The following is a 23,377-nucleotide window of genomic DNA, read 5'->3' on the forward strand; positions in this document are numbered from 1 at the left end:
CCGGGGCTATCCGCCCTTCCATAACTCTAAAATCCATGCCGGCGCCCCTCCTCGTCTTTGTTGCGTAGCACTTTAGTGGCAAAAAAATTAAAAGCCCTCCAATTTTCATCTGATGTCAAAATAAAACGTATTAAATTCTATATTCACCCTATCGTACTCATCTGATACATAAGCTTCGTCACCAAGATTAAATACCAGCTGTTTGTACAGAACGTTATATTCGGTTCGCTGTGCTCTATCCAGACACAAGGCCCACGAATTTTCTGCCATTTTCCCCGATATATAATTTAGTTGATCCCTCTAACATTCTCGGTTATTAGACAGGGCATCGAAATTTATTTTCTAACTCTCTCTGTTTTATTTTATAAATCGGAACAGATGACTGAAAAAAAATCAAATTTTATCTAGATCTAAGGAATTTAAAATCAAGGGTTTACATCGGTAAAACTTCAAAAAATATAATCTGATGGGAACAATCTCTATACTATCATATAAATTCAAAAAAGAAATTTTGGAAAACTTAACTATAGTAGAACTGAAAAATCCTAAGTTTGAGCTGGAAAAAAGAGATAATAACGGCTAAGCTTACCGTTGTACGTCAAATAACAGGCTTTTTATTATTTGGTTGTGTTCGAAATATTTTAGCTTTACGCCGACTTGTTTCAAGTTAAAGGTCATTGGAACCTGTTTGAATGTTACTGCGTCCTTGGTGTTTGAGTGGTTTAATAGAAGAGGTTTTGCCCATAGTCTTTGTAATTTCGTTTCCAATCTGCTAGCTGTACAAAAATATCCATCTAAAGCAAACTTGTTTATTAAGCCTTAAGGCCAACTTATGAAATTGAGCCTCCTAATTATTCCTAATTCATACGTATTGAATATTATAATGATGGATTGCCAAGAAATACTTATTAAAGAATCCATCATTATAATAATTGATAAGGAAAACCGCGGAATGGATAAATACACTCACGTTTATAATACCGATACTCGCATAGGCTCAACATGAATTATTCAAGATTCATGGTCATCAGAAACTTCTTTTGTGAAGGAAAAGTTTATATTCCTCTTTTTTTTATGGGCCTAATTCATAAGATTTAATGTAGTTTTGGTAGCCAATAAGCCTGAATAATCAAAATTAAAATTTTATACATTTTTAAGCCTTTAATATTTTTTTATCATGAAAATAAAAGTTAGTAGAAATAACAAGTTTTAAACTTCATCTCAGTATTACCATTTTCAATTCGAATTAATCTCTAAACACATTTCTTGTAAAATAACTATACCATATAAAAATTAATATAAATAAACTGTTTTTATGCGATTATTATGTTTTTCTTGTAGTTATGGTCATGATTTTTAAAGAGAAATTTCTTTTTTTATATTATTCTTGCTTGCAACAGCCTAGAAACATGTTATATTTATATAATAGTTGCAACACAACTATGCTAATATAAATTCATAATTTACTTTGGCTACTAGCATATCTGTATATGCTAAGATTATAAAAGAAAGTAAACGATGTTGTTAAAGTTATCATATTTTAATATTCTGATCTTCAATAATTTAGAAAATAAATAAAAGTAACAATACAGGATTTAATATTTTCTCTTTCGTTTAGATTTAATATTCTACAAATATATTCATAGATTTTAATTGTATTTTAAATAAATATTTTGATTAAATATAAATTTGTCTTTTAATTGTTTTTTTTTTTTTTTTTTTTTTTTTAATACTTTTATTTATAATCGCATCAACAGTTAAAGTCATTAGCGACTTATCAGTGTAATGTAACGATATCGGTAAATTTGTAGTTTTGAACAAACTCAGGCTGACCATTCCTGAAACGTATGGTTAATTGAAACCCAACCACCAAAAAACACCGGTATCTACTAACTAGTACTCAAATCCGAATAAAAGTACCTTTATTAAAGGTACTTTTAATAAAGTATGAAGATGAAGAATCAGGCAGTACTGAAGAAGACAACACTGATTTTGATTTTGAATTATCTTCCGATAAGCAACATCTTATACCACAAGGTGAATTAAACGACTTGGTTAAGTATATAAATTTTTCAAAAACTCAAGCAGAACTGTTAGGATCTAGACTGCAAATTTGGAATCTACTTCAAAATATTACAAAAATTTCGGGTTTCCTAAGCCGACAAAAAGAACTTTCTCCGTACTTTATTGATGAAAATAATTTGGTTTATTGCACAAATATTGATGAGCTTACGTTGCACTTAGGACAAGTTCATAAACCTGAGGCTGGCACCTTTTCATAGTTTCGTCCTCGTGTAGTTCAAAAGTGGTTCTACTACACAACTGTAACAAATAACTTTCGATACCAATTGCTTTTGGTATTAATTTGAAAGGGACATATGATGTGATGAAAGATGTTCTTGAAAAATTAAATTCAAAAAACATAGCTGGAACATATGTGGTGATTTGAAAGTTATAGCTCTTTTGTTAGGCTTGCACTTAGGCTATACTAAGTACATTTTTTTTTTTATGAATGAGACAGTTCAGCTAGGGATAAATATTATGTTACCTAAGAGTCGAAGAAACGAGACAACTCAACTCCAAATGGGAAATATATTATTCATGAGCCATTAGTTGAACCCAAAAAATATTTTTTCCACCTCTCCATATCAAGCTTGGACTAATGAAAAATTTTGTAAAAGCAACGAAGGACGAGAGTTTTGTATTTTTGTACATCAAGCAAAAATTTCCGAAAGTGAACGAAAAATTAAAGAAAAAGTATTTATTGGTCCTCAGATAAGAAAGTAGGTCAAAGATGATATATTTAACTCAATGTTAAATAATGTAGAAAGTACAGCTTGGGCTTCATTTAAAGACGTTTGCAAACATTTTCTCGGCTAAAAAATCCTACAATTACCATGATATTGTTAATCAACTTCTTACTTCATACAGAGCTATGGGTTGTAATATGTCTTTAAAAATACATTTCCTCCATTCACATCTGGATTTTTTCCCGGATAACCTCGGAAACGAAAGTGACGAACACGGCGAAAGTTTCCACCAAGACATTTCGGTGACGCAAAGCCGCTATAAAATGAAAGAGAACACTAATATGCTAGCTGATTACTGTTGGCCATTAATTCGGGATGTGCTTGAGGCTATTAGTAAAACAAAAGCATTAGCGAAATAAATCTAACACAGGTCTATCCATGAAATATTATCAATTTTACAGATTTTAACTACATTTTCCGTTAATTTTAAAAAAAATTAATTTATTTAAAAGTAAAAGCGAGAGGAAAATTGTATTTACAGATCTGTAACGTAATAAAGCAATTCAAGAAATTGTATCATACTTAGAGTAACAGTGAAAAAATGTGTCTAAAAAAAATAAGTCCTTAATTAGGCGAAATCTCAAGGTACTTTGGGTGACCTTGCTTTACAGTGTCATTACCTTGATCTTTTATGTTGAAAATTTAATGGTATCTGTGCCCCATACATAGAAGTAATCTGAACAAGTTTGGTCAAAATCAGTCGTGTAGTGCTGGAGGTATAAGGTGATTTATAGTGCGATTCTAAACACCAAACACATCCACATACGAACATCCAGAAAATTTCCATGCCGTTTTTTGGTTTTATGGGTTCTTAGGTGTCAAAACGTAAAGATCCGGTGAAAACCGCACCCAAATTGGACTGATTACCATGTTTTTCGTTCTATAGTTGTAGCTCTGCTACAGCGCTTGGTGGAAAGAAAATATTATCAAAGCCTTTAGTGCTTATTTTCGATGAAAACGTGAAATTAACCAATAATATTTATTTTTCATATACTTTGCAGTACTAGTAGCGATTTTCCACCCATTTAATGTACATCCATAGTACATCTCATTTCATATGCTCTGTGATATATGTAGATAAACAAATTAGGTAGATATTTCTTGCAATATGAAAAGGAAATAATTTAAAAATTTTCTCTACGTTAAATAAATAATAACATTAATGATGTATAAAAATTATGCATATTTAATTGAATGTGTTACAAGAAAGTGTGTCTCAACTAAGTGTGTTACAACTAGGTGTCTCTCTCCCACGTTTACCTTTTATTTTAACTATTTCTATCCTTTACACGCGTGCTTATATTTATTTTATTTCAATTATTATTACTCGTACTTTCCCGTTGAATAACACAATTGAAGGGGAAAGTATAATGATCATGTCAAAAATTGGGTATCGGGTATTTTTCCAAATCTTTACGTTTATTTGCAATTCTTAAAGTCCAACTAGTTCATTTAGACCGAAAAAGACTTATGTTTGTGCTGCGTACGTATGTCATACTGCTTTTGGCCTTATATCTCAAGGTTGACTTAAACGATTTTCTTTAAATTTGACTCAAATGTTTCTATATATATATATGACACTGATCATATTCGTTTTTTTTTCAAAATTCGTTAAAGAGGTGGGGGGGAATCGTGAAAAACCAGTTTCCATTTTCTTAAGATAAATTTTAGAATAAACTTTATTAAAACAAAATTGTTACAATACATATATAAATAATAATAAAAAAAATTTCAAAAAATCTGTCTCCCTTAAAATTTAAATATGTTTTTTTTATTATTTTTCTCTTTCTCCCTTCTGTTTAAATATTTTTTAAAAGTTTATATTTCATCATATAGAGCTATCAAGAAATGTCTACAGTTTTTTTTTTTTTTTTTTTTAATTTTAGATTGCAAACCTAAAATGCAGAATTTATTTGAAAAATTTCCTTTTATTCGTTTTAGCCAAAGGGTTTCAGCTCTGACACCCTTTGATGTCAGAGCTGAAACCCTTTGGTTAGGCAAATTTATTTAAGCTTAACCTTTAAGTAAATATTTAGAAGAATGTTTCTTAAAATTGTGTCATCACTACTAAAAATATAAATTCTGTATTTCTTTAAATTTGACTCAAATGTTTCTATATATATATATATATATATATATATATATATATATATATGACACTGATCATATTCGTTTTAATTTCTCTTTTAAATTCTTTTAATTTCTATTATTAAAAATTTTTTTTATTTTCTTCATCACTTAAAGGGCTGTTAAAATTAAAGTAGCTCTGGCACCTTCATTATATTCCAAACCCAAAATAAGAAACAATTTTTTTCATTATTTTCTTAAAAGATATACTTTATTTTTTCAATATTTTGAAACAGTTCTCCCTTTGAATTAATTTCATTTATTTATAAATAAAAGAAAGACTCTTAATGTTTGAATTGCAATGAAAAAGCTGTGCTTTCTTCATTTTTCACCAGCACAACCAGAAAAGTTACACAGTACTTTACCAGCTTTTTTTTTAATCTTTATATATAAATCATATTGCTACTTGATAGAGAATAAGTTTTTTTTTGTCTTCACTCATTTGACTGGTTTGATGCAGCTCTCCAAGATTCCCTATCTAATGCCAGTCGTTTCATGTCGGTATAGCCCCTACATCCTACATCCCTAACAATTTGTTTTACATATTCCAAACGTGGCCTGCCTACACAATTTTTCCCTTCTCACCTGTCCTTCCAATATTAAAGCGCCTATTCCAGGATGCCTTAGTATGTGGCCTATAAGTCTGTCTCTTCTTTTAACAATATTTTTCCAAATGCTTCTTTCTTCATCTATTTGCCGCAATACCTCTTCATTTGTCACTATCCACCCATCTGATTTTTAACATTCTCCTACAGCACCACATTTCAAAAGCTTCTAATCTTTTCTTCTGAGGTACTCCGATCGTCCAAGTTTCACTTCAATTTAAAGCTGCACTCTAAACATATACATTCAAAAATGTTTTCCTGACATTTAAATTAATTTTTGATGTAATCAAATTATATTTCTGACTGAAAGCTTGTTTCACCTGAACTATTCGGCATTTTATATCGCTCCTGCTTCGTCCATCTTAGTAATTCTACTTCCCAGATTACAAAATTCTTCTACCTCCATAATCGTATCTATCCCTATTTTTACATTCAATGGTCCATCCACATTATTTCTACTACATTTCATTTCTTTCGTTTTGTTCTTGTTTATTTTCATGCGATAGTTCTTGCGTAGGACTTCATCTATGCCGTTCATTGTTTCTTCTAAATCCTTTTTACTCTTGGCTAGAATTACTATATCATCAGCAAATCGTAGCATCTTTATCTTTTCACCTTGTACTGTTACTCCACATATAAATTGTTCTTTAACATCATTAACTGCTAGTTCTATGTAAAGATTAAAAGGTAACGGGAATAGGGAACATCCTTGTCAGACTCCCTTTTTTATTACGGCTTCTTTCTTATGCTATTCTATTATTACTGTTGCAATTTGGTTCTTGTAAATGTTAGCAATTGTTCTTCTGTCTCTATACTTTATCCCTAAATTTTTTAAAATGCTGAACATTTTATTCCAGTCTACATTATCAAACGCCTTTTGTAAGTCTATAAATTCCAAGTATGTAAGTTTGCTTTTCTTTAATATTCCTTCTACTATTAATCTGAGTGATAAAACTGCTTCCTTTGTCCCTATACTTTTTCTGAAACCAAATTAGTCTTTTCCTAACACTTCTTCGACTTTCCTCTAAATTCTTCTGTACAGAATTCTAGTTAAAATTTTTGATGCATGAGTAGATAAGCTAATTGTTCTGTATTCTTCACATTTATTTGTCTTGCTTTCGTTGATGTCATGACAATAACACTCTTTTCGAAGTCTGACGGAACTTCCTCTTTTTCATAAATATTACACACCAGTTTGTATAATCTATCAATCGCTTCCTCACCTGCACTGCGCAGTAATTCTACAGGTATTCCGTCTATTCCAGGAGCCTTTCTGCCATTTAAATCTTTTAATGCTCTCTTAAATTCAGATCTCAATATTATTTCTCCCATTTCATCCTCCTCAACTTCCTCTTCTTCCTCTATAACACCATTTTCTAATTCATTTCTTCCGTATAACTTTTCAATATATTCCACCCATCTATCATTTATATATCATTTATTAAAATGTATTTAATTTAATTTTTCATTCTAACAGCCATGTTTTTAAACTTTCTAATTTCACTTTTTTGAAAAAAGATTATTATGTAAAAGTATTCTTTTACCTTAATTTAAAAAAAAAAACAAAACAAACTAAAAACCGTAGATAAGGCCTACGGTATAAGTAGTTTTAATAACAATCGGTATTACTGACATTCTTTTCAAGCTCTGAACTGGTTTATATAGTTTTTGTTTGTGATATTAACACATATGATTGAAGGTTGTGCATGGGATATGGAAATAAAATCTTTTAGCGTATGAAAACTGCCATGCCTAATCTCGGATTCGACCTGAGACCTTCAGATGAGAAGTTTAAATGCTACCATTCCGCCATGGAGATCAGTTTGATTGAAGTGGTCTAAGATAATAATCCTCCTGATTTAAGCTGTGGAAAAGAATCTATTATTTGGAGAAAAGATCATGTAGATTAATGAATTTTTAAAAATATTTCATTGGGTTGTGAAGATCCATATTTCGCGTGTAACATTTTCAGTCGATACTGTTTGCCAGCATATCTTTCTCATATATAGAGAATGATTCATGAAGAATGTAACATAAAGTTTCAGGACATGTTCTATTAGTGAAATTAAGAAGAAATTTCATATAAACATAGGTTTGTGGATGGCTTTATTAGTGAAAGATTTCGCCCTGATTTCTACACCTTTAGTAAAATTTAGCCAAGGGGATGTCTTCCCCTACAGGGGTCAGGATTTAATATGGCAGACAAAAATTTCAAGCCATACTAATGACTATCGTGTTATCAAGTTTAGAGGGTCTAAAAGACAACCTCTGATAAAGCCCATTAGAACTAGGAACAGAGGGGGTGGTTTGGAGACCAAGATCATCACAAGGTAGGTGTCTCCTCCTATGGGGGTCAGAATCCAGTGCAGCAGACAAAAATTTCAAACACATTATAAAGTAGTAATTTTGTAACTACGTAAGTCCACCTTTATTTCTACCTCCTAATAAATATCTCCAGTGTTGAAATATGAAGCCATTTCCATACTTTAACGTAACTTATCAAACATATTACCATTGGGGTAGGCATGAACAGTTTAAAAATTTAATGTTATCTGTAAATTCAGATGCTGGAAATTTAATGATTAATAAAACTAAGATATGTAAAAAACTGATTATTTTATTAGAAAATGAACAGTTATAAATGAACCTTTGCAATGTTATTAATGAACCTTTTTTAGTTTGAATTTGCTATTTAACTGGGCAGTATATGTACAAAATGCTAGTTGTAAATTTTTACAACTGAGATGTTCTTTTTCATGGAGTTTTATGAATAAAAAAGAAATTAATTCTTTGTGATTGAATAATTAAGGATCTAATGAAAACACTTGAATTTATATACATTTACTTAAAATGGATCAATATCACCACAGGCTTAACCAATATTCAGTAAAGTTGCTTTTAAATGCCATTGAGTGTTTATTATTTTGTAAAGAAACTATTATCTATTTTAAATTATCAAAAGTAGAAGTTGAATATGAAAAAAGAAAAGAAAGTGATTTTAATTTCATATCTGTGTTTTTTTTAACCTTGACTGATATTTTTTTTCAATTAATATTAATTATTTAATTAATGTATTATAAAATCTATTTTCTACAAGGATAACACTTTTTAGTCTGCTTTTAATGATTCATTTGATGATGGGTTTATAAGTTGTCCAGTTAAACTTGTTATACAGTTATACATTTTATTTTATGCTTTGTACCAGTTTTGTACTAGCGAAAGTAGTTTTGACCTACGGTATAAGTTTTTTTTTTTTATACTTCCAGTTGTTATAATAAAAAAGCATAATTATTTGCTAACAGATGTTTATACTTTCTGTTTTATGTATAACTAGTGTGTATTAATTATTTATTTCATTTAAGATTTCATTAGATGTGTTGTTTTTCAGTGCCATAAAGTGATATTTATTTTTCGTAATGTTGATTAATTTTACATCATATAATAAGGAAAGTTATTTGAAATTGTGTAAGATTATACGACATAATCATATTCTCAGTGCTAATTGCACAGCCAGTAAAATGTTATCATGAATCCAAAATTTACGTTTTATATAAATTGGATTTTTAATTGTTTAACTCACTTAAGATTAATATTTTTCTAGTAAAATACTACATACAGAATGTCCCATAAGTTTCCATACATAGAAAAATAAATGTGGTTTATGAAAACCATTTTTATTTATATAATAATATGCACTATACAACTACCATTGTTTTGAAAACACATTTTGATGCTTGTCTTCCACTGCTGAAGAACACGTTTAAGCACATCTGGTGTTGCAGATTATAATGGCGTTGGTGATGCTTTCCTTGAGATGATTTATGTTTTCTATCTTTTCCTGATACACCATGGTCTTCAAATGTCCCCAAAGATAAAAATCAATTGGGATGAGATTAGGGATCTAACTTCACAGTATCACGCTTACCTACCAAGCATCTGGAAACTGCTGCTCTAACCAGTGATGTTTTTTTTTCCTAAACCCCCTCCACTCCTTAAATAAGATTATATTAGATACTTAAATTTTATGATATCTTTGCTCAGGATCAAATTTTCATGAATTTTAATTAGTTTTTTGTTTAAGAAAATATTGTAGAATGCTTCTTTTTTTTATTCTTTGATTTAGAAATAGGGTCGTCTTTTTTAACTGTTTTACTTAGACTAGTTGCTTCGTTCTAACAGAAACTAAATTTAGATTTTCCTTTATTTCCATGGTCTGCCTTTTCATCATCCTTGGTGCTTATAATCCTTAGAATCATCTATTTTTATGCTTGTAGGCAAGCCACTGTTTTTTTGTTTTTTTTATATATATATTTTGTAAATTTTACTTTGAAAACTCAACTACAGTGTTGTTATTTGAGTTGCTACTATAATTACTATTGTTAATACAGCTAAAGATCAAAGAAACCTCATTTCCATTGCCTGAGTTCTAAATAACTTTTGCTGTGATGACACCAAAATGTTACAATTTTAAAACGAAACTGGTGCTAAAGTTTTTAAATTTTAATGTTATATCTTGAAAAATCCTTTTAAATAACATTCTTATAACTGTTTCAAAAGGTTGTTGGAACTTGTACAATTTGACTTCTCTTTTAGAAGAATGTTATATCCTAAATGAGAGAGGAATTTACTAGTTCAGTAGCCTTATGATTTGTAAATTATCTTTGCCCATCATAGTTCATCAGTAAATCCATAAACCTTGGTTTTTGTTGTTGAAATAACTAAATTGTATCTGTTAACTACTTTGTTCTTCTAATAAAGAGCTCTCTACAGATTATTCTCATAAGACATAAAAATAACTTGATTATCACCAAACAGTAATGTATTCATAATTATACTATTAATATAAACATACTTCTTGCAAAACAATTAATAAATAAACAAGAAAATATGAGAGATTACCAGGGTGTTAATCATTTTTAATCTATCACTAAGGGAGAAATTAATTTTTTTGATCTGGTAAATTTTAAGAATTTTCAGTCACACAGATGCCAAAATTGTATAATAATTTGAAACATCTAAATTCAAGAGATTTGAAAACGTATTTTTAAATCACATATTATGTAGGTAAAGAAATGTGTATTCATGTTAAAAAATTTGTTTATTAAGAGAAGTAATGGGCTAGGTCGAATCAATCAAACAAATGAAAAACTACAAAAAAATTTTAAATGATTGAAATCACGTTTTTATTCTGCATAAAAGGCTATAAATGTCCTCCATTCTAAATTATAATGCTACCTTATCTTTATCATTTTCATTATCTTTTAATTTCAGCATTTTTTTTTTTTTTTTAATGAAGGGTTGTTTTTTTATGATTTTATTATATCCAGTGCAATTTTTATAGTTTAATTTCTTTATTTTTGGATTGTGTTTATTAATTTGTTGCTATTTAATTTGTGAAATTAAAAGCAATATCTTCTTTCCTAATATTGTTGGCTCTTACAAAATTAAGGTATGAGGTTTAAAAAAGGAATTTTGCTCTGCTGATCTACAAAGTGAATTATTGAAATGAAAATAATTAAAAACCAGGAAATAAATTAGGTTGTGTAATTTTTTTCAGGAATGTCTTATGTTCCAATCCATAAAAAATTTCTAAAATTCAGAAAAAATTAGATTGTGGTAAGCATAAAGTGAATACAGGGATATGTTTATACTGCTGATCTTTTTAAATTTCATATTTAAATGTGAAGATACGCAGCAATTTTTATAGTGGCCAGTCCTTTTCTAATATAAATAGCCATATTTTGTTTTGAGTGAAAATTTATTTTTCGCACAACCAACATTTCTACTTTAATAAACAGTAACTCAAACCTTACCCATCACCCAACTAAATAAAACAAAAGTAGTTCTCCCAAATTAGCAGCTATTTTATTTTGAAGCTGCACATTCATTCCAAACAGATGCTTATTGAAGTATGAATTAACAACATATTTTTAAAAAAATTTTAATTTTTCCTTTCTGTAGAGTTGAAGTGTGATTTATTATCTAACAGTTATATATAAGATGAATTGGATTGTAGTTAAGTAACATTGTATTTAACAGAATTACTTATTATTAATGATAAGGAAAACAGAATTTAAATTCAGTGAACTTTTTTTATGTAAAAAAAAATAAAATTTTTATAGCCATCATCAGTGTCAGTAATGAAGATCTTTTGTATTAAAATTCCAGTTAAAGTTGTTTTTAGTGCTTTCTGTAAGTTGGGAAAGTGGACTATTTATGGATTAATAAATTGAGAACAGCATTTGTTTTGAACTGTGGCTATTCATTAGGTGAACATTGATTTGTATACTTTTATAGATTTATTTAATATAAATTTAATAATAAATGACCAGGAAAATTTGAAAATGATTTTTTTTCCAACTGTAAAAAAACATTCCCAATTGTAAAAAAAAACTTTTGTAATAACTTGGAATCAAAATATAAAAAAACTGCAGTAACGAATTGAATGAACTTTTTAGTGTTGAACAAATTTCATATGAACAAAAAATCTGTTATTATTTTGAAATTTGGTTAGATTGTTTTTAAATTGATTATTTTATTAAATCAAAACGTTTTCACTTGTATTATTATAAAATTATTACAAATGTAGTTTAAAAATTTCTTTAAATATTAAATTATTTTTAAAAATTAAAATATACATAAATATATTGATTTTTTTTTATTAATTGTGTATTGTTTTAGATCTTTTCTCTCATATTATCATATCATATCATTTTTGTATTCTTTACTCTTCAAATGAGAATCATACATAGATTGTCACTCTATTCAGTCCCTCTTGTTCTCCTTTTATTTCTCCCCATTTATAATATTCTCCTTAACTTTATCTAGATACTTTTTCCTTAGTTATCTCACTTTTACTTCTGTATTCAACATAACTGATGCTCTTTCTTCTCCCATTTTCTTAACATGTTCAACAATCTAAGATGTGCACTTCCTTCCACAGAGTAGGAAGATAGATTTTCTATCTTTATGAGATCCCATATTTGTACATTCCTCTTATGATCCCTCTTTGTCTTGCCCATTATGCTTCTAAAAAAACTCATTACCATTTGTTATAGTTTATTTACCTTCTGACTGTTAATAATTCAAATCTCTGCACATAAGTTAGAAATACTGAAGTAAAACATATCTTGCAGAAGAGTTCTTATATTTCCTGGGCACTTTTTTTATTTTATATATTCTGATAAACTCAGAATGTATGAAATAAAGACTCTGATAAAGATTTTTTGGTGTGTGCTCTACTTCCTAGCTTTCTACCATTCTTCACATTCTCTTCCAGCTTTTTGCCTAAACATTTAAATTTTTTACTTATTGAAGAACTTATATTAATTACACTTTTAGCTTTCCTTTGAGTTGTCTTTATTTCTGATTACCACCAAATTTTTGTTTTTTGTTTACTTCCTTTCATAACCCACGTTGCAATCCTTTCATCCCTAACTTCAAGTATTCTCTGAACTTCAAATTAGCTTTCATCTCACATGATAATATCATAGCAAAATGCTATGCTTTCTTTCCCTTCTCTTCAATAGTCATCTTCAACATGTAATAAATTTCATCCATTACTATTTAAACAAAATTGGTGTCTGTATTATCTCTTGTTTCAAGCCAATTCTAACATCAAATCATCCTGAGAATCACACTTTTGTCTTCATACAATTCTTATACTTATAAAATATTACCTTGGTCATTTTTATTACTTCTTTTTTCATACCCTTATTTTCAAAAATCTTCATGATTTTCTTCTGCATTTTTGGAAATCACATAATCAAGTCCTTAATAAATTCCTACTTTACTATTATATGGAATCAGTCAACGAAGGGCAGATAATCTACAGACTGATCCCAGACCTCCAGAGATGGCTGGACTGCAAACACATGAAAATATTGATCCAGATCCTTACTGGTCATAGATGTTTTAAAACATACCTGCGTGCATGGACATTGAGACCCTCTGCGGAATATAAGGGAAGGAGGATACCACAGAACACACAGTGTTTGTGTACGATAGGTTCCTCCAGCATAGGGAAGTATGGTGGAGAGAATTTGGCATGATTATTTGAGATAACATCATGGGACCACGCTGCAGGACAAACAGGTGTGGTAACCAGCATCTATGATGTTGGTCAAGATCATCCATACAAATATAACAGAGAAAGTGCAGGGTGAATTACTGCTGAATCTCTCTTGAGCCTGTATTCATAATAAAATAGGTCTGATCCCAAGGTGAAATAAATGATAAAAAAAATTTTCTATTATATCTACTGAATTCATTTTTACTTAATCTCATGCACCGTCTGTATTTTATGTACTTAGAGACAGACTGGCTATGTGTCTTTATCTGTTGTTTTTAAAGTATTTATGAGTGTTTGGTTTCAATTTTATCAGTGATTAGCTCCAAAAATTGTATTTCTATTTCATTGTTGATTAAGTAATTAATATTTCATATAAACTTATGAATACCTTCACATATCAGTACCTTCACATATTCATTCAAAATGTGAAACAATGTATATTCACTCACTTTGTGCATCTACATGTAAAATTAATAACTTAAATTACAAAACTTTTTTTAACTAACATACTTAGCTGGATGTAGTTGTCTCTCCATCATTTTCTGCTTCAGTTGACGTATTTTCTCCATTACCAATATTTGTTGCTGTTGATTCTGCTTCCTCTTTTAAATCAACTGATTCATCATCACTGTTATCTGAAGCTGCTGTTGTCGTCTCATTACCACTTTCATCTGACTTTTTTTCATCTGTCTTTTCATCAGTTGAACTAGAAGCAGTTGTACTTTCTTCTGTATCTGCTTTTGTGCTATCCTAAAAATAAAAATAAAAATAAAAATATTTAAATATTTTATTATTTACTGAAAATGTGTTTTATGTTATTAACTATTTTAGTAATTTTTATTTCAAACTAAAAAAAATCTGATGTTCAAGCAGTTGAAAATGTCTACTGGAGTCTGAATAAGATGATGTGGTAATCTGTATCCCATCTCATGATGGTTCCATAACATCTGGAATGTTTTTTTGATACTATTCAGGAGACTGAAGCATGTGAAATAAGGAAAAAATTACAATTACAGTCTCATTTAATAAATTTATTTTCATGTATATCACCAAATTTAAGTGACACTGAGCACTGTTTTATTCTACCTTGTTGCCATTTATGGCAATGCTCATAGCAGTCCATGCTACTTAAATTGTTTTTTTTTTTTTTTGTTTGACTGATTGCAAACAATATAAATTAAGTAATTGTTTGAATACCTCTTCCAAAGGTGATGATTGTATTTTTTACTTTTTTTTAAATTAACTATTAAAATATATCTTAGACTACACTGTGTGCAAAGCTTAATAAACAGAACATAATTATACAACAATGCTATATTTTATGGTTGCTGTTGCCAAAGTTAACTTGCTTTTACACTTTCTTTTTTTCACCCCAGTATCCCTCATTCTATTTCTTGATTGCCTTGATGGTTTACACGGTTAAGAAGTTATGCACTTATTCACAAAAAATGTTCATCTGCTGCCATTAGTAGAATTAATATAATGTATATGCATATGTCCTTGCAGTAAGAATGACTAATACTAAAATATTCAACTAACAAGTGATGATCACCTCCATTATATCAATAATGGCAGTATTCACACATGCATAGTTAAATATTACACCAACACATCTGGTAAGATCATTGTCCATAAGACCAATGATTTTTTAAGTTTCAGAAACAATTTAATAGTATCTGCCTTCTATGACAATTTCTATATTCCACTCTTAAACATTTTTCACTCCTCTTATATTTTATACTTAGTAATCTTTGACTATGTTTTTATAATTTACATTACAATTTATTTTTACAATAAATTTTTAATAAATAATATTTTTAGGATAATTTCTTTATGCATATATAAATAAAATAAATTAAAATTCAACCTTACAAACAATTTGTCTGTGTTCTTCGAGTACTTTCGATCATTCGACCATCATCAGGAAAATGTTTCTTTCAATTTAAAAATATTAAAATTAAAATCATAACAACCAGTCATCATATTATAAAAATAACTATATCCGTTATGTAGAAAAGTCGCAATTGTTTTGTTTTTAACTTTTCCTGATGGTAGTTCAATGATCGAAAGTACTTGAAAAACACAGACAAATTGTTGGTAAGGTTGAATTTTAATTTATTTTATTTATGTATAAATAATCTTATATAACAACGGTGCCATAATTGAAAAATTAAATTTCTTTATGATTTGTTTTGTTATTAAGATACTGTCGTTTTTTTTTTGTTTTCTAAGGGGGAGGAAAAAGCTCTGCCAACCGCCATCAGGCCCACACTGACGGCAGTGCGGGGTTCTCACCCACTAAAAACCTCCCCTCTTATCATGCAGGGGCCAGATCTAAGCTATATAATATGTACAGCCCCTGCATGATCACCCTGGCACTATACTATCAGAATCCAGATGACCAGAAGACATCCACAGGGGGCAATTGACAGGCGACAACTCTGAGGAGCCCCTGCCGCCCACCTCCAGAAGCTGACCCCCCTTGATCACCCGTCATCAACTGTAGTTAAACATGTAAAATTTGATGTACATAATAACATAATTTTTATTTTGTATTTGTGATTGTCCATAATTATTTTGACATGAAGTTATAAGTTGACATCAATGTATGTCGGTTAATTTTATACTAGAAATGCATTTGAAAGATCAATGTATGTAGCTATTCTAAACATTTTTTTTTTTTAAATAAAAATTATTATTACCATAGATGGAATAATTAATTTGTAAAAAAAATTGTGCTTTATCATGTTTTGTTTTTATTTTCTTAATTTATAAATAATGAGTTTTAATGAACAGTTATTGAAATAAAATAACAATTAGGAATAAATTCCAAAACTATTTTTAAATAATAGAAATGTTAAAATAAAATCAGTTTTTCAATTTATCAAAAGAAAGTGATATAATTTCACAAACTGTATTTTAAAGTATATACTGTACATGGTACAATAGTACATAGATGAAAATGCAATTTCATAATTTTTATAAAAACCTTCAATGTGGAATAATTACTATTTTTTTTTATTTTAATAAGTCATTTGATGAAAACTTAGGCAATCAATAATCATTTTACGAACAAAGCATTTACTTCTAAAGTTTTTACGAGTTTTCATAAAGAGACACCATTAATAAAAATAATTGTATTTTTTTTTTTTACTTTATGAATGAATTCACAACATAAGCTTTGAAGCTTGTACATGGGAATATGGAAATGGAAATTTGTAAAATATGAAAAATGCCATGCCTGAAGAGGACTTGAACCCAGGGGACCCCTGTATGAAAGGCCAAGATGCTACCATTCTGTCACAGATATCAGTGAAGTTTATTCTTTATTTAAAAAAATATTTTACTCTTTATTATCATATTGGTGGTATTTACTCTTTATTATTATTTTTTTTTAAGAAGTAATTTAATCAGTAAAACTCAGAAATAAATTAAGAAACTACTACTACTACTGTTACTACCTTTGGGCAATAGTTCAACTGTATAAATTGTAGTTCAACTGTATAAATTTTTAAAGAGTATAGGAGTATTTTTTATTGGTTCAACATTAACAGCTCATTATCATAAGGATGATGATAATGAGCTGTTAATAACGTTCTGATGACGTTATGTTATTTAGTTACAAATGGTAAAAACATTTAACAAAATCATGTATAATGAAGCCTAAACCATGCAAAATTTTCACGGTGGGCCATAAGGCTGCCTTTTTTCTAGAACAAATAAATAAATTTGAATTGTTATAGTACTCGCAGTAAAATTTTTAAGAGACTTAATAACTGTCAGAAACTACACAAACATGTGCTACAGAAACTACTAGCACATAAAAAAAGCAAAAAATATTGTTCAGATCTCTTTATAACTTATCATAAACTAATTGGAAGTTTCCCGTTTGTCACTAGTCAGGGAAAAGCATCCTCTCTACATTTTAAATTATGTTTAAAGTATAATTCTTAGTATGTTACATTGTTTTAGTATTTTGTTCCATAAGTATCTGTTTAAGTTTGTTAAAACTTTGTTGTTTGCTTCCTGATTAAATTTGATCATTTTAAACACAAGTTATAATTAATATGTATCACAATAATCACTGGTAGTCTGCAATGGTAGGATAGTTTTAACATAAGATATTACTATCCTTCTGTGGACATAAACTAATGAACTAATGTTCAGGATTTTTAAGTTTTTTATTGTAAAATTTTTGTTATTAGTAGTGAACATTAGTTATAATTGGCAAAAACCTTTAATGAAATCATGTGTAATGAATAATAAACCATGTAACATTTTCACAGAGGATCGCAATTCGTAGTACAAATAAATAAAGTTGAATTTTTATAATACTTAAAGTAAAATTTTTAAGACTTCATCTCTATGAAATTGTTATTATTTCCTTTTACAAAGTAAAGTGAAGTATTGTGGTCACGAAAAATTTCGGTTTTCACATTTCAACAGAAATATCTATTTTGACCATCCCTGAATCCATTTTGACTAGTTTCGGTGTGATGTCCGTATGTACATACATATCTCACATAACTCAAAAACGATTAGCCGTAGAAAGTAGAAATTTTGGATTTAGAATTGTTGTAACATCTAGTTGTGAATCTCCCCTTTTGATTGCAATCAACTGGACCAAAAGTGTCCAAAGATGCCCAAAATATAAAAATATGGATTTTGGACTTTTACTTAACTGCAGTACTAAGCCCTCATTGAGAGCTTTTCAACGATATATCATAAGTGGTACTTATTTTTATTGATTCCAGAGTTATAGCCAAATTAAATTTTAATTAATGAAATATTTGGATCTTACAATGGGAAGGCACATCGGTTCAAATCTGATTTCATATACATATATTTTTTTTTTAATTTAAATATATTGATTTATTAATAATTATTAACCTCTGATTGTAAAAAATGTTTACAATAAATAATAATCCAGTAATTACAATTTAAAAAAATCAGAAGTTATTAGTGAAATAGAATTTTATGTAATTTTCATTTTAATTCAAACATTTTTACAGGGGTTAATAATTATTAATAAATCAATATATTTAAATTAAAAAAAAATAATGAGAGTTAAAAATATATATGTATATGAAGTCAGAGATTCGAACCAATGTGTCCATGGTTACAGATCCAACATGTTCTCACTTACACCACCTAACTATTTGAGCGATGTAAAACAAAATTAATATATAAAATGCTGATATGGATACCACAAAAAATGTGATGCAATGTGGTGTCCACCAGAGTGCAATTGTGTAACTGTCCACTTTATTAAAGGAGGATCGTATCTCATTTTCAAATGAAAAAAGTTTAAATGAAGTGCAGCAAAAAATGTGTATATGTAATTTAACAGTCATAAAAGTAAGTCATGTGGTGTCCACATCAGATTTTTTTTTTTAATTTATGCTTTTGCTGTAATTTTATGGCAAAAACAGTTAAATGCAAACAAAAATAAACAGCTAGTTTATATATATATATATATATATAATTTTAATTTCTGATGACGTTCTCATCCTTTATATTTACAGGAAATTAAAAAAGAGGTAATTTTGAAGAAAAAGATTTTTATAGTTTAATTTTTATCAATTTCATAGAAAAAAATATAATATTACGTGTCAGTAGTTCAAACTGAATAATCATATCAGGTCTATTATTTTAAATCGGTTTCCACTAAAAAAAAAATATAAAAATTATAATATAACTGGAAAACAAAAATCAAGATTGATCATTAGTTAGTCTTTGATGAGAATATAATGATAGTCATTTGATGGACATTAGGTAAATTAAACTACCATTTAAAAAAAAAATGGTAACTTAACATCATTTATAGTGTTGTGACTTAGAGTGTCCTTTGTACAAAGACATCATTTTTTTTCCAACAGTATTTTTGTGAACTGATGAGTTGTTTTTGCTAATTTCCTAGTTCACCTAGTTCCATATTCACAAAAGCTACTTTTTTCAAGATTTTTAAGTTTATTCAACAATTATTGGAATCTGGAAGTTTGAATTTATTTTCATGAATGATTTCTTTAATGTGTAATCATATATAAATAAATAATAATAATACTTTGAAACATTGATAAGGTTAATGTAATTTATCATCATTAATAAAATGAATTTGATATATATAAAAAAATTACACTTAATTGGTAAATGTATGTATCAAATGTATGAAAAATTTCTGAAAAAATTTCAGAAGAAATGGCAAATGGAAAAGAAACAAATGGCAGTTATATTGGATCGCTTTATCAATAGGGGCCTACTTCAGATATTGGGTAGAAGGTTACCTTAAAGTTATCCTGATTTATGGATTCTTAAACTTACATCTAAAACATATTTTTACTGTTTAAGGATTAAAAGATCCTGAGAACTAATAAAAACAAAGTTTTATCTTTTAAGCCACAAAAATTAGGAAAAAATGAATAAAATAGAATTAATGAAGTTATTTTCATTTACAAAATTTTCTGTTTAATTATATCCAACGGAAAGGTTATTTATAAAAATTATTTTTCCACTTACTGATTTGTTTTTTCTTCCAGGTTTAATATTTTTTCGTAACTCTTTACTTCATCAGAATATTTTATTATGAAATTAAATTAAAAATGTCAATTAAATATTAAAATTGTAAAGAGGTATGTTTACTATTTCTAATTAAAAGTTGCTAAACTATATTAATAATAAAAAATTTGGTATCTCCATTTTTAACATAACGAACAATATCTTTTCAATTGGCCTTGATTTCAGTTGTACAAGTCATTGAATCAGATCATTTGGAATTCTTTTATTTAAATAATGTTTTCAAGACATAATTGCCTTATCTGTTGGAATTGGAATGAAATAATGACATAACGTTTTAAAAATCAATATAATTATTCTGCCATGTGAGTAGATTGTAATAATAATAATTATAATTGGTTGTCTGTCACACTATTCAGTTAAGATAGCATTAGCATTATCATGATTTAATCTTGTTACCTTACTGCAAAAATCGTATTACAATAAATTAATTGTTTGAAATGATTCCTTAAGAATCCTTATTACAAGGTGATTCAGTTGTTTCATGCATAAGGAAATGATAGTGTTATATAATTACTGCAATATTTCTTTGTAGTAATACTGCACCATCTGTTTAAATTTTTGGCTAATATAAATGACAAGTAAGAAATTACTTTTGTAATAATTAGTGAATGACCTAGAGCTACGAGTATATATCTTTTGCGCTATACTGATTTATAACCATTATCTAATAATATTTATTCAAATATTATTAATTAACCAAAATTATAGGTAATTTACCAATAACATTTATTTTTATAAATAACTCAAAATCATTATATCTTAAAATATAATCTTTACTTTTTGCTAAGATCTTTTAAATAATTGAATTATAGGTATGATTTAACTTTTTACATTTCTTTCCTCATTTAAAATTCTTTTACAAATAATTAAATAATAAATATATAATTTGCAGTGTTCAGATCAGAAAAGTTGTGCTAATCATATCAAAAATGGTAGTGCACTATTTCACTGATAACAAAAAAAGAAATCCTCCAGCATCTACCGAGATGGATTGTGAGAAACTGGAAAAATGTTAACAGAGCGCCATTAAAATGTAAAAAATTTTGACTGAAAAAGAGAAGTGATTACAGTCCATCTGAATATATAAAAATAAAATAACATCAAAGTACAATTGTGAAATAATAAATTACGTGAAGATAACAAATGAGTAAAATAATAATTCTGAAGGTATTAACTGAAAAATATTTGAGTTAGTATATGTTATGTGGAAAAATTTAGTCTAATTTGTATTATTTAAAAACTCATCAACAAAACAATATTATTTGTGTAAAAGAAAGTTTTTTTATTTAATCTGAAATAAGTTTTTAGAACTTTTAAATCAATAAGTAATTTATTATAAGTAGTAACTGAAATGAAAAAAGATCCGTCTTTATAAAGAAAATTGTTGCTATAAAGAACGTATGAGTTGTTATAAAGAAATTGTTACATTATCTGGTTTAATACAAGTTAATATTGTTATTTTTTTGAGCAATTTTTTTTTTTTTACTTTTTTGTAGCAAAGTTTGCTTGTTTATAAATACAAAGATATGGAAATGTCATAATTTTTAATTTACTAAAATATTTGTGTTCAAATATCATATTTTATGATCACCTAACAACATTCATTATCCATTATCTATCAGACGGATTATTCTGGCAGAAGTCCATTTTTGTATCCTAACAGTAACTTTTGACATTTTGAAGTAAAACATTTTGATAGGCAAAAAGAATATTTATTTAATATTGATAATAATCTTAGCAAATGATTAAACGCTTCTAATTGAAACGATATGGTTAACACAGAAATTCAGTTGTTCATTCCATAAAAATTTTTAATTTATCAAGAAGCCTGAAAGTTTTACCCTGTAAATTAAGAAATTTTGTTATAATAGATGGGAATGATATCCATATAATAAGCAATTGTACATTTACAGAATTTTTGTAAGAAGCACATTATGTTGGGTTTTAACTATATTTTAAGATAGATAGACCTAATCCATTCACTGAATAATTTTTTTTAAGAACTAATAACGTAAAATCTTCTAATTCTCTAAAATAATTATCAACTGTTATCTGGAAGTAGAGTACCTTAAACACTGAATGGTGTGATATTTGAAGATGAAATTTAAAATTTGTGAGAATGAAGGGCTGAGGACACTTTATTATTTCCATAATGTTTAATAATAGAGAACATACATAAATGTATTATATGTATCATAAGGAATTAAGAGACCTGCCTTACAAGCATATCATTCCCATTTAAAATATTTAGTTTCTAAAATATACAATATTATATAATAGGTTAAAATTTTGGAAGTCCAGATTTTTCCATTTCTGAATAAAAGAGGTACCATGGAGTGCAAAAGTGAATTCTGAATTGGGTAAGTTGTTTCTTAGCATCTAGTTCACTTAATATCTCTGGAATGAGTGAATTTATAATCATGAAATTTGTATTTATAACTTGTGTACATGATGCTATTAGATTTTTGTAAAAATTAAACAGTGGATGACGTAGTTTCTCTTTAACTCATAATTGCCATCTCAAAATTGATACAGTTTGTGAAAATTTTAAAAACTATTAATAAATACTCCTCTTAATGAATGCTATTAATAAAAAAACTATTAACTCCCCCTGCTGAGTTAAGCAACACATAGAATTTTTTTATGTACTTATTTTTCCAAGAGATAGGGTACATTAGTATGCTTCTTTATACTATCGATCCCATTATTTATTGTGGTTGTACAAGTAAAGAATCTAAAGTATAAAAGGGCCGAGTGATGGTTGCTTTTTCTGAGATTAATGATGTCCAGTGTGATAAATAAAATGAACATACACCATTAGAGCTGGATATTACCTGTATTTCAGCAGGCTTTAAGTACTGATATACAACAATTTATTCAGCTCAGTGAAGAAGGCAATAGGAAACCAGTTCTCTTCTCACTTTCTCTAATAAGCCTGGCATGAAACACTTGTTATTCTTAAGGATGGTTGTACTTTCAGGAGTAATATTTAACATTATAGGTCACCTACAACAATTACTGTTTGTTACAGTACTTAACATTCAGATATTGTGTAAAGTGCAATTTGGAGACATTTTTAAATACTGTTAGTGACAATGTTAAAAACATCTGGGAATTTTCTTCATTTTCTCCTACCTTGAATCAAAAAAATTAAAAAGTATATTGTTTTATATATTTTGATGTTTTAA

At 28.0% G+C, this 23,377-nt stretch overlaps 1 protein-coding gene across 1 annotated transcript in view; it reads right to left on the reverse strand.

The window, feature by feature from the left end:
* The window catches only part of LOC142331257 (uncharacterized), a 120,022-nt gene that overhangs the window by 14,398 nt on the left and 82,247 nt on the right, over positions 1-23,377 (reverse strand). The window contains exon 4 of the mRNA XM_075377021.1: positions 14,124-14,363. Within this exon, the coding sequence (XP_075233136.1) occupies positions 14,124-14,363 (240 nt within the window). The remainder of the gene's footprint in view (positions 1-14,123; positions 14,364-23,377) is intronic.

The sequence above is a fragment of the Lycorma delicatula genome, chromosome 10, assembly GCF_047948215.1.
Source record: "Lycorma delicatula isolate Av1 chromosome 10, ASM4794821v1, whole genome shotgun sequence".
Lineage (NCBI taxonomy): Eukaryota > Metazoa > Arthropoda > Insecta > Hemiptera > Fulgoridae > Lycorma > Lycorma delicatula.